The sequence below is a fragment of the Harmonia axyridis genome, chromosome 6 (assembly GCF_914767665.1).
Source record: "Harmonia axyridis chromosome 6, icHarAxyr1.1, whole genome shotgun sequence".
Classification (NCBI taxonomy): domain Eukaryota; kingdom Metazoa; phylum Arthropoda; class Insecta; order Coleoptera; family Coccinellidae; genus Harmonia; species Harmonia axyridis.
This window is the reverse complement of record NC_059506.1, coordinates 18,974,128-18,987,362: the sequence shown is the minus strand read 5'-3', so window position 1 is coordinate 18,987,362 and position 13,235 is coordinate 18,974,128. Positions and strand designations below refer to the sequence as shown.

The 13,235-nt window shown below is 33.7% G+C and overlaps 1 protein-coding gene across 2 annotated transcripts; it reads left to right on the top strand.

Annotated features, from left to right (window-relative positions):
- The first annotated feature begins 2,197 nt into the window (after nt 1–2,197).
- Nucleotides 2,198–5,840, top strand: LOC123682363 (serine hydroxymethyltransferase). Of its 2 annotated transcripts, none has more exons than XM_045620940.1 (8): nt 2,198–2,394; nt 2,800–3,038; nt 3,110–3,255; nt 3,312–3,442; nt 3,497–3,692; nt 3,745–3,930; nt 5,110–5,415; nt 5,470–5,840. In XM_045620940.1, exons 1-8 carry the CDS (start codon nt 2,338–2,340, stop codon nt 5,706–5,708), a joined length of 1,500 nt encoding a protein of 499 aa, XP_045476896.1. In that variant the 5' UTR covers nt 2,198–2,337; the 3' UTR covers nt 5,709–5,840. The 2 variants fall into 2 exon arrangements, with proteins under 2 accessions (XP_045476896.1, XP_045476897.1); XM_045620941.1 differs by lacking the exon at nt 2,198–2,394 and adding an exon at nt 2,511–2,704.
- The last annotated feature ends 7,395 nt before the right edge of the window (nt 5,841–13,235 follow it).

The following is a 13,235-nucleotide window of genomic DNA, read 5'->3' as shown; positions in this document are numbered from 1 at the left end:
TCTATCCGCTCCTTAGCAAACTTGTGTTTAAAGTAGATATCGTTAGATTCCAGTCTGCATGCTAATCTCTTTCGTTATTCACTGAAAAAGATTTCTTCATTGAAAATTTTTTCTCTAATCTAGTACTTTTTTGTAAAATACATTATTATTTATCATTTAAGACATTATCATTGATGCATAAAACATGTCAATTATACTTCAGATACAAAATTCAAATATAAAATATTACAAGCAAATACAAATACAGAACAGAAAATGAATTAAATTTTTCCGATATTTAATTTGATAAACAAATTTTTCATTTCTCTATCAAACAGTTCATCTGTTGTGAGATGTTTAAAATAGACCCTGTTGTGTGTCTAGCCCACTGATCGCTCTCAATAAAATTTAAGATAAAAAAATTGCTACTCTTGAAGGGACCAGCCTTTTTGGATTTTACAAACTTCCTCTCATCGTTTCCTATTTCACTCACAAATTTCGCTGTTGTTTCCAATAATAAATACCAACATTTCATTATATATAGCGTCACCTATTGAAAGAAATGACCAGATTTAACTCAAACAAAATCTAATCTATGAACACTCTGGAAAAAATTTAATAGAAACAGGCGAGTTTTAAAGGTATCAGGAGAACAACTGAAATACCGGCAAAAGTCTGACTATATAATAATAATAATAATGCCTTTATTGAAGAGAATAAAGATATTACAATTCCAAAAAAAAAATCAGAAAAAAATCAATCACAGGGCGGAGTTCAGATGGTGATGAAGCCATACACCCCTGCTCTTCCACTCAAACCCTGACGAATATATAGCACCTCATACGGGAAAAATAAGATTTCGCTGTCATTCTGACTGGAAAATTGAAAAGAAAAATAATCCAGAAGCCGCCCCAAGTGTCAATAAAATTCGGCAGCGTTTAGCAAAGCGAACGCCGACAAGCCTGATAGGTGCTTGTGTAAATCCATCATTTTCGAAATAGACTTTAGTCTACAAGTTCATACAACCAAATTACAATTATTACAATTATAATAACGCTATATATTAAGCCTTTTGAATCAAAACAGACTTCAGCGTCATCCTAAATTTCCGACTATTCAGGGCTCACACTTTCGATGGTAAAGTGATTAACACCCATTTGCCAGAATGTTCATTAAAATTTAATGCAGTCATTAAATTTTTAAGAGGACATTCCTATTGGCTACCTGCACCATTTAATGGAGGATTAAGATTTTAATGCGGGATTCAATTTTAATGAACGATCCCGTAGCTGGGTGTATGTAGTTTTTAAGCATTTGTATGAGAGAGAATTTGTATTTGGTTGACTGGTTCTTCTGGTGCACCGAAATAGAGAGAGCATATCTGGGATTTATATGGTGGTGTATAAGTATGAAAAAAATTGGAGAATTTAGAAAACTGGTAAAATATTCATTAATGAGCTTTCAACTTATTTTTAAAAGTTGGGTTCTCGAATTTCTTGCATGTAATATTCACAAAAAATTTTTATTGTTTGAGTGTCTGACAAATTTTGTTTCTGGAATGTTCAATAAGATGCCACTGAAAGCTTTATAATACAATACATTGTCAATTTTTGTACTTTCATTTATCACTAATGGAAAAATTTGAAAAATTAATTTTGTAAATTTTTGTGGCTAGTGTTTGCTTTGTATTCCATTATCTCTTAAATGGTACATTCCATGGAAAAATTCAAGAGATCTTTTTTTATTAAAAAGAAGATGTCAATGAATGAATTTATTATTTTTAGATGACGGCTATAGGATATTTTCATTTTAGGTTCAGGGCGTAGGAGTAAATTCATATATGAAGATACTGCCATGCATTGGCGTAACTATCGAGTTGACTCATGAGGGACCTACCCTTACTTTGAAAAAGCAAAATCTTTCAATTCAAATTTTGTTTTTGAATTGTTACTTAAAATTTTTTATTTCTTCTAATCAATGGGGGGTTATATCCCCAATGATCCCCCCCACTCGGTACGCCTATGCTGCGATTGTGTAAAATCCAATATTTTTTACCATGGTAGGTACGCTACCTAAAGCATTTTTTTTATCGTTTTTGATAATGAGCAATAAAATCGAACATATTGTGTCTTGTGCTTATCTACGGTTCCAGTAATTAAATCAGAATAAATGAACTATAATATGAATCTTATCAATGACTGTCGATAAATTAGTTTGAATGTATAAAATCAAAAAGATAAATATTAGTACCGAAAAAATCGTTAATGGTTATAGAATTATAATTGTGAATTGTGATATCTCACCTTTCCTCAAAACCTGAAATACTTTCGGTGTATGCGTTCATAAATTTGAATCTCCATGTTTTCCCGCTCAAGCTTAATTTGTAAACATCACCTGTTGCATTCCTCCTTTAGAGTGAGTTAATAATTATAGTTATTATTATTATACTTATTTATTCTTCATAATTTGATATGGAGTTTTGTGAGAAATGTTGAAATTTATTTTCTTCTTGAATACAATTTTACGCAAGTTATTCCACTTATTACGTTAATGTGACCTCTTGATTTCTCAATTACTGATTAGGTACTTCTTATCTTATGGAAGAAATATAACACTACTGAAGAGTTTAGATGGTCAATTGTGTATAAGTTTTCATGTTGAACATTTGAAATTCAAATATCGAATAATCTGTTTTTCTTGAGAAAATTTAGGAATTTTATTACAGGTTAGAACATAATAACCTTCTTTAATTTTTAGTGAATATTTACCAATATATTTTCCATGCGTTCTTTTTTGAAAAATTGGAAACTATGTTCACAGGTGTTAGTCAAAAGGTCATTTCAAAAACAATCGAAAATGGGTGATTCAGCTTTAAAGTCTTTGAACTCAAATTTGTGGGATACAGATCCTGAATTATATGACCTTATCAAAAAAGAAAAAAAAAGGCAATGTTCGGGATTGGAGATGATTGCATCGGAAAACTTCACATCCATAGCAGTAATGCAATGTTTGGGGTCATGCCTGAGTAATAAATATTCTGAAGGGCTTCCTGGACAAAGGTAAAAAAATTGCTAGTGAATTTTATTGTGAGTCAGCTATTGATTTCGTTTTAACGGTTTAACGTTTTCAGATATTATGGAGGCAATGAATTTATAGATCAAATAGAAATTTTAGCACAGAAAAGGTCCTTGGAAGCATATAATTTAAATGCAGAAGAATGGGGTGTTAATGTTCAACCTCTTTCTGGTTCACCTGCAAATTTTGCTGTCTATACTGGTAAGATTTCTAAATTTAAACAATTTCTGAAATTCCTGAGACATAAATGTTTGTAGGAATTGTTGAGCCTCATGGACGTATAATGGGTCTAGATTTACCAGATGGGGGACATTTAACTCATGGTTTCTTCACTCAGCAGAAGAAAATATCAGCAACCTCAATGTTTTTTGAGTCAATGCCTTATAAAGTTAGATTATCACAGATGAAATATCGTCAGAAAATGTTATATTGCTTTTTCTAGGTGAATCCTGATAATGGTCTTATAGATTATGACGAGTTATTAAAAACAGCAAGGCTCTTTAAACCTAAGTTGATTATAGCTGGTACAAGTTGCTATTCTAGAGTTTTAGATTATAAGAGATTTAAAGAAATTTGTGACGATGTAGGAGCATATTTGATGTCTGATATGGCACATATTTCTGGCCTTGTTGCAGCTGGTATGTTCTATAAATCAATTTGAAGATAATTACTTTTCAATATTACTTTAAGGTGTCACACCAAGTCCTTTCGAGTACAGTGATATTGTAACCACTACAACTCACAAAAGTTTAAGGGGACCAAGATCTGGAGTTATATTTTTCCGTAAAGGTGTGAGGAAAGTCACCCCTAAAGGAGAAACGATAATGTATGATTTAGAAAGTAAAATCAACCAAGCAGTATTCCCAGGTCTTCAAGGTAACTACTTTTCAAAACTTCAAATTATTGATTCACCAAATTGAAATTGAAAATGTGACGCCCAGAAGTCTCAGAATTAGTAGTTAATAATTCAACACCAAATTCTCAATAATCAAAAATATTGGGGGAAGTTAAAAAAAAAATTTTTACGGAAATTTTTTTCGGACAGAGTAACAACCCTTCAAAGGTACCACTCTTAAGGAGGATTTCATTTTATCTGGAACCATCAACTATAAAGCCATAAAAATCAGAAAAATTGGTATGATTCTTCTGAAACTGGGGGCCTCATGGTTATATTTCACACCAACTTTTTCATATTTCAATAATTTAAAATTTTGAGACTATATTTTTATATGTTTTCAAATCAATTTTTCCCAAAAATGGTGCATCGGATTGAAAAAAGAGAAGATTATGTTTTAGTAGAAAACATTAGGTTTTCAAAATGTAATTCAACATTTGAAATAATAAAGGTACGAAAAAGTTGTGAAATTTACTCTTGAAGCTATCGTTTCGGGATAACCTGATTGAAATTTTCAAAGTATGTTCACAGTAGTGGTTGCAGATCCCAAATAATAGGTTTAATAAAAAAAATTTTATTTTCTGTATTTTCTGAAGAGCTCCATCTTGAAACATTTAACAAAAAAATTATTGAACTTCCTCCAATATTTTTGATCATAGAATAATGTGATGAATTATTAATCACTTATCCTGGGACACCCTGTATAAATGATGTTTGATATGGGATTACATATTGATTGATTGACACAAATCTATTTGTTCTTAATGCAGAATTCCTATCACTAACTGTCATAGTTAATTGCCTAAATTATTGAAAGAGCAGTACTATAGTCTATTTACTTTAAATTTAAAATGACATTATACCTAGTGAGATATTTGCTTGCTCTACTGTTGCCATCAATTCACGATGTTGTTGATGTATAATTCTGATTCTGATGCTATTGTCTTCATCTTTTTGCTTTTCCAAATTGTATTGTTTGCTTTTATTCCTGATGAAGCTTTCTAAATGTCCCTATTCTTCAGTTAATCTGTTCCTTCATATTGTTAGATTTTCTTTTTTGGGCAGAGGTACTCAGATATTTCAGCAATTAAGACATTTTTAGAAATGCTTCACTACTAATGAAATATTCAAGGAGACTTAATCAACCTTTGATTTTTTAGGTGGTCCTCATAATCATCAAATAGCAGCTGTGGCAACAGCAATGAAACAAACAAAAGAACCTGAATTTGTGAAATACCAACATCAGGTGGTTTCAAACGCTAAAATGTTAGCTTCCGGATTAGAATCTAGAGGTTATAAAATTGTAACTGGAGGTACCGATCTCCATGTGTTGCTTGTTGATTTGAGAAATGTTAAACTAACAGGATCCAAGGCAGAATATATTCTAGAGGAAGTTTCAATTGCTTGTAATAAAAACACAGTTCCTGGAGATAAAAGTGCTCTGAACCCTTCTGGAATTAGATTGGGTAAATGAAAAGAAGCAGATTTAGAAATATGAATTTTCATTCTCTTAATTTTAGGCACTCCTGCATTGACTACTCGTGGACTTGTAGAAAAGGATATCAGCATTGTTGTGGATTTAATTGATCGAACTCTCAAATTGGCTATAGAAATCAGTCAGAAATCTGGACCAAAACTTGTTGATTATAAAAATGTCTTGCATACAGATGAGGTATTCAGCAAGAAAGTAGCTACTCTCAGAAATGAAGTGCAAGAATTCAGCAATAAATTTTCAATGCCTGGTTATGATGAATATTAAACGAAACTTTTCGTTTTTATTGAAATATTTTATAAGAAGTTTCAAATTTTTTAGAATCTCACATCCTCTAAGAGAAAATAGTTTTTACATTTATTATTAAAATATATGGGAAATATATTATTTTGATAATGATTTTCATTTAAATCTTTCAAATCAGAAATATAAAATGAATGTTAGTTTAGTGTCCACTAAAGATGCGATCATATCATTCATTTCATGTCTTCAATGGGCAGCAGAAAATGAATTGCCACTGCATGAAGTGAATCTTCTGAGAAAAATTCGACAAATGGCTGTCTATATCAGCATGAAAAAACTAACTTTTTCACTTTCAAATATATATTTTTATATAAAATACAGCATTTTTTCATGAAAATGTGTTTGCATGAGCTATAAATGAATCTATAATCCAAACGTGTTCGGACCATAGTTTCTATAAAGACAAACTCAAAAGCCACAATTACTTTTCAAACAAGAAAAGTTAAAAACCTGAAATTTAGCGCTTTTCAATTAGAAATGGTCGCAGAGCAATGGAACCCTCTTAAATCTAATTTAAAAAAAAAATTGGAATTTTAATGAGCTTCGATTTTGATAAGTAGAAACTTCCAATTGGAATTACACTTTTGAATAGGAGGTTAGAATGAATGTTAAGATACTGAATCACTGAAGAAGTCAGAGCAATTTAGATTGACTGGTAAAGCAGAGGAGTCATTACCACGGGCGGTCAATATAGGGGTCGACAAATTCCAGCTTGGCGGATAAATACACTAGTTACTCAGAAGGTTTATAGTAATACTCAAAACTTAAATAAGAAGATTAAGGAGTGAGAATCAAAAGCTTGTCATAAAAGTAACCTGCAATAACCCCAGTTTGGAATTCCAAGAATTTCTAAACTTTAACAAATTGGTGTTATTCTGTACCCATTGTCATGCATCAGCTCATTTGAAGTGAATTGAAAACAACACTGATGATTTAGGGATCTGCAGTATAGCATTTGAAAATACCCTTATATGTGTATTTTTCAAAATTCTTGACAATATTTATGATATTTGTATTTTTTTAAAATTTATTCAATACATCAATTCTACAAATCATCAATACAATGATGTTCCCGTAGAATGAAAATTTGTAAATCTTTATCGAATTTAATGGAAATCTGTTTTGGAATTTGGCCTAATCTATGACCCATTCAGAAGTAGATTTGACGAAAATAAAGCTGAGAAGCTTTTATTAATGTATAAAAGCTTCTCAGCTTTATTTTCGTAAGTATATTTTGCTGAAGTCGCTAAGTATTAAAAATGTTTAAAATTGAATAAATATTGTTTTTTTGTGAATTCCACATCACTATGAATAATCAATCTAAATCATTTTGTAGTGAAATTAAAGAGACTAAATAATGTTTGCGTTCATCATATTATTTTTAAATTTCAATTTGTCCATTGACATTCTGCAGTCTTCATTAAATAATTGTTGTCCGATGAGACACCAAGACATTTTACAAAGGTGAAATCTGAAGCGGTTTAAACCTGAAATTAAGTTGGTTAGTCAAAAACTCAAAGACCTATTTTGGCTGTTGCAAAATTGTAGAATTCAACAGAAGTTGATAAAAAAAGCTAAATCTGACTGTAATTGGCTGCTCAAGTCTTCAAAAGCAGAATACCACAAACGTCTCATCAACATGTCAGCTATATTGAACCAAAATGACGAGTTTTCTCTCAAAATTCAATCTTATATCCAGTTGGTCAACATGGGTTCAGACCTGGCCTTGTTAGAAAAAGGGATATATCTATGGTGTGACCTAGCTTATCCTAGACCATTCCTGTTGGATACCCAAACCACTCCTCCTTACTTTATTCGGCAAATAACTATCTGAGTTATTTGAGGACGTAGATTCGACATATGGTAGAACTGCGTCTGAACAGATAAGGCTATGGGCTCATTTGAACACCAAGTTGGCGAGGTTGGTTTGTAGAAGGAAACTTCTTGCTTCGTTGCAGAACGACCGGTATTTTACCCAGACATATCGTCCAAAACATCAAATGTTTTACCAACCTTTTATCGGACGATGATGAGCAACAGAAAGGTCAGTCTTTTTAACAAAAAAATATCTACCAGGATTCTTAACATGGAAGAGTTCCTTCACTATAAAGAAAATCAATAATTTTTCTTCCACTTTGGAAGACTTGAAAACTGAATTGATAGGAGTCATTCGAACCAGGATTCTTGAACAATTTTACATTTCACAGAACCGATCATACAGGAGAGTGTTTTCCAACAACTAGAAGCCTCTCGAAAAAAAGTTCTTTGAACTCAGGAAACGTAAAATCCAGTCCATCCAAGTCAAAGATGAATGGCTTTGCAATCTCACTACTACACGGACATTCCCACCGTAGTCAAGGCCATCTTAAGTTTAGGACCAAAATTTGGCGTGACTCCCCTTCCTGTTAAAGACATACCCATCAAGAATATTGTGGATGACGTGGAGAACATAATCGGTTTGGCTCCTATCACCAGGCAGAACATCTTGAGGGCTAAATGCACTAATGCCATAACTAACTTTGTGCACACTTCTCAGAAGGCACATAACTTTGAGCATTATACCTTATGACTAATGCTAAGAAATTTGTCATGATGACCTGTGATCACTCCTGCTGACAAAGGCAACATCACAGTGTTCATGTGGAACAACATGAACAAAAAATGAACCAGCCTTTACAAGATTCATCAGTGTACAAACAATTAAGAAAAGAACCTACGAATGAATTTCAATACAGAAATAATAAAATCGTGAAACAGTTGAAAGACGGAGAGATTTTATCGATGCTACCATTTCCAGAAAATTAACTACCTATAAGGCGATTCCACCAAGAATATATATATACAATATGGCCATCCGGATTCCTGGATGACGGTCTATGACGGGATATTTGTTAGTTGAATTCAAAGTTCAGATAGGAATATGTCTTTTAAAGTAGGTAATTCATTTTCTCGAGTATTCACAAACGACTTGGGGGTTGCTCAGGGTTCCGTGTTGGGGCCTTTACTCTTCATTAATGATTTGCCTGATTTCATTATTGAGTTGTTTGTCTTTTTTTGTGGCGGTGGCTTCTCGGCTTGAAGCCTTGCTGTAAAGCTAATGCGCTCATTGTTAACATCTCTAAGCCTGAATTGATAATTTTTGAAATTAAGAATTCTTTAAGTAAATCAATTTCAATTCATTGCTTGGTTAATGAGTTAATGTCCAATAACACAGTTAAATTTTTAGGTTTAATTGTTGACTAAAATTTGAGAGGGACTGATCATATATATCATTATTTAGGAAATTATAAGCTCGTCCTTTTATGCTATTCGACAGATAAGAGGCTCGCATCCCCCTTGAATTCGTTAAAAACCCATATTGCTTTTAACATCATAATATGGGAAAATTTTGTGCAATTTAATAAAGTATTCATATCACAGAAACGTCTCATTAAAATGATTTTCCGAGTTGGACCTCGTGAACTCTGTACACTTTTATTTGTTGTCAATATAGTATTTCTGACTGTACCTTCTATAATTATGAATAAAAAGTTTATTAGGTATATGTAAGAGACAATAAATCTGCTTTTAACAAGATGTGTGATTGTCATCGTTACTTTACAAGAAGTACCTACCGAAACTCTGTCTTTGCCTGTCCACAGGACCAGGAAATTTCAAACATTTTCTTTTTATATCAGGTCAATTGAAAAGTCCCCGGTCTGATGCTAGTTAGTATCAAATACAGTGACTCATGAATTAATAAGTCACTATAGTATTAAATCCATATGATTTTTAGTTGGAACAAACCTTCAAACGATACGTGTCAAAATTTGACAGTAGTCTGACCATTAGTTTGTGAGATATTGCGTTGTTATTTTTTGTTATTTGAAAAAAAATAGCTATTATTACAACTAGGGAAATATGAATAGTATATTTCCCGAGGTTGTCAAAGTTACATCCCGAGGGCGGAGCCCGAGGGATGTATAGACAACCGAGGGAAATGTATTCATATTTCCCGTGGTGTAATCAATAGTTTTTTTCTGATTGAAACAATCTGATAAGGAAAAATTATTATTAGATTGTATATTTTTGTAATAATTAAATTTTTAACGTTGCTATGGGCCATGTTTCTGAGAATCTTGGTTGACTGGTTTCATTTTGACGTCTTGTCAAAAATAAAATTAATGAAAAAATGTCGAACTACGTCGAAACTCAAGCGGCAAAGGCCCGTGAATCTTTGGTTCCAGCCAAATCTCAAGCTGCCTACAGTAAAGAGTACGAATGCTTTCAGGAGTGGAAAAGAAAAAAATTGGTGGACGGTGTGAGCGATAGTATTTTGTTAGCATATTTCCAAGATTTGGTATGTTGCTCTGATTCTTGTTATTCTTGATGTATGATTAATTCATTCGATCCCCAGTCCCAGAAATATTCTCCAAACACGTTATGGCCGAAACTATCGATGTTAAGATCAATGCTACATTTGAAGGAAAAAACTGATGTCAAATTATTCGATGAAGTCGAAGCATTTGTTAAGAACAAAAATAAAGGATACGTTCCTAAAAAATCATCAGTGTTGTCCCGGGAGCAGCTCAAGACATTCTTGAGTGAAGCTCCTAATGACGTTTTTTTGATGTATAAGGTAAAAGTTTCATTTTGATTTCCTCTGTTGATAAGATTTTTACATTCATAATTTTGAAGGTTGTTTTAATAATGGAAATCTTTGGCGCCTGCAGAACACGAGAGTTGGTGAATATGCTATCTTCAGATATCGAAGATCGTGGTTCGGTAATCATAATCAAAGTCTCAAAGACTAAGAATGATATAAACAGAATATTCACTATAATTGATGAAGAAGATCTGGGTGCTGCTCGTTTGGTGAGGGAGTATTCAGCGTTGCGCCCGCAAGGCGTTCTTAGGTTCTTCGTAGCTTATAGGAATAAGAAGTGTACTCTTCAGCCTGTCGGCAAAAATACCTTCGGAAAAATTCCGAGTAAGGTTGCTGAATGGTTGGGTTTAGATAATCCGAAAACCTATACAGGTCATTGTGGAAGACGAACATCCGCGACATTGGTTGCCGATGCGGGAGCCTCAATGACAACACTCAAGAGACATGGTGGTTGGAAAAGTTCGTCTGTTGCAGAAGGCTATCTGGCGGACAGTATGCTGCACAAAAATAAGGTAGCGAAGATGATAGCAGGTGTGGAGGGTGAGCCATCTGCAGCATCACAATCTTTGAAGACCGTTTTGGGAGAATCGTCCGAGACTGCTGCTGCAAGGAATGTTCTCAAGAAAACTGTAGTCTCGTCGTCGAATAATTATGAACAAGATATTTCTTCTTCCTTTGTATCTGGTGGAAATACTTTTAGTGGAAATTTCAACAATTGCAGTTTCCATTTTGTTACTAAATAAAGAAATAGTTTCATATTTCCCTAGGGAAATATGAACTGACGTTTCATATTTCCCTTGGGAAATATGAGTGTGTTATGACACATGGTAACTAAGGCGATATAGCTCAATATTGGTTCGATCAGAAAAAAAAAGAATTTCGTGTGTTGATAGAATATTGCTTTTTGAAGGAAAAAAATACAGTTGAAGCAAAATCTTGGCTTGATGAAGAGTTTCAGGGGTCTGTACCAGGAAAATCAACCATCAATGGATTGGTATGCTAAGTTTAAACATGGTGAAATGAGCAATGAAGACGGCTAAAGCAGTTTACGCCTAAAAGAGGCTGTCACCGACGAAAAAATAAAAAAAGTTCACAAAATGATTGAACGACTGTAAAGTGAAGTTTATCGAGAAGGCAGACATTGTGAAGATATCATCTGAACGTGTACATCATATTCACGAATATTTGTACATGAGAAAGCTGTGTGCAATATGGGTGCCGCGCTAGCTCACAATCGATCAAAATCAACAACGTGTTAATGATTCTGAGCAGTGTTTGAAGCTGTTTAAGTGCAATAAACCTGAATTTTTGCGTCGATATGTGACAATGGATGAAACATGGCTCCATCATTTCTCTCCGGAGTCCATTTGACAGTCAGCTGAGTAGACTGCACACGATGAACTGAATCCAAAGCAAGGAAAAACATAACAGTCAGCTGGCAAGGTTATGGCATCAATATTCTGGGATGCGTAAGGTATGGTATTCATTGATCACCTCCAAAAGGGCCAGACCATCAACAACGATTATCATATAGCGTTATATCGAACCTTTGAAGGATAAAATCGTTAAAAACGGCCCCATTTGAAGAAAAAAGGCGCTGTTTCATCAAGACAATGCGCCGTGTCATCACTGAATCAATCAAAACAATGGCAAAATTGCATGAATTGGGCTTCGAATTGCTTCTGCATCCACCGTATTCGTCAAATCTGCCCCCAGCGACTTTTTCCTGTTCTGAGACCACAAAAGAATGCTCGCTGGAAAGAAATTTAGCGCCAATTAAGAAGTAATCGCCGAAACTGAGGCCTATTTAGAAGCGAAAAACAAATCGCACTACAAAAATGGTATAGAAAAGTTGGAAGATCGCTATAATCGCAGTATCGCCCTCGAAGGCAAGTATGTTGAATAATATAATCGAATTTCGCCACAAAAATGTGTTTTACTATGGTAGACCGGGGACTTTTCAGTTTGCCTTTCATAGTTAATTCAAAACTGATGTTTTCACAAAACACATTAATTTGTACAACACATATCTACCATACAATTTTCTATGCAAATTGCTGAGTTCAGTTCTTTGATAACTACAGTATTGAAATTTTCTGACGAAAACAACGGGTAAGTGTATACCGATGACGAATGCAAAAATCACAGATGGCAAGGGGCCGCCAAAGCGGATAGATAAAGGAAAATAATGAACCTCAAACAAAGACGTGCTTGTAGTGTAAGAAAAGTACTCATCTTAAAAGCGATAATAAACTCATAAACCGTAAAAGGGTTTGATTTTTTACTGCCGTGTGAATCTCAAAGGAAAGTAAAATGATTATTGCTTCATTTAATGCAAAAATTTTCATTCTTGCGAGAATTCTGCAATTTTATAATTTGGAAATCTTGGGGGGGGGGGATAATTACCCCCAGTACCCCGTACCTCCTATTTCTACGCCCTTGTCCGACTCTTTGTCGAAAGATGAATATGTTTTTAGGTAATTGGTTTAGTGAACCACTTCTTTGTATTCCCAAAATGTATAGGTATTTCAGTTTAAGTTTAGTTTGAATGGCTTCTCGATATGAATAATATATAAACTCCCTTTTTTCTCAAGAATAAACGTTTAATAGCAGCGAAGTCTTTGAACTGACTCTTATCAAGTAATCAATTGCAACATCTCTACCGCTTATCTCTAGTTTCCCATTTGGAACACTCGCACATCAAGCAGTTTTTTTACATTTCACTGCAGTTGGAAGCACCCCATAAACGGACGTGGTATACCAAAAAACCGGAAGTAGATAGCAGAACTTCTCTTTATTTCCGTCAAAATATACCATACGAAATAATTCTGGGACAAATCTAAAGT

What these genes read in the sequence shown, in the direction of transcription:
- LOC123682363 (XM_045620940.1), top strand. Translation starts at nt 2,338, where the DNA reads ATGTTTTCCCGCTCAAGCTTAATTTGTAAACATCACCTGTTGCATTCC. An exon ending in TGTTGCATTCCTCCTTTAGA is followed by an intron (nt 2,395 to 2,799) that starts GTGAGTTAATAA and finishes CTATGTTCACAG; the next exon opens with GTGTTAGTCAAAAGGTCATT. An exon ending in AGTATTCCCAGGTCTTCAAG is followed by an intron (nt 3,931 to 5,109) that starts GTAACTACTTTT and finishes TTGATTTTTTAG; the next exon opens with GTGGTCCTCATAATCATCAA.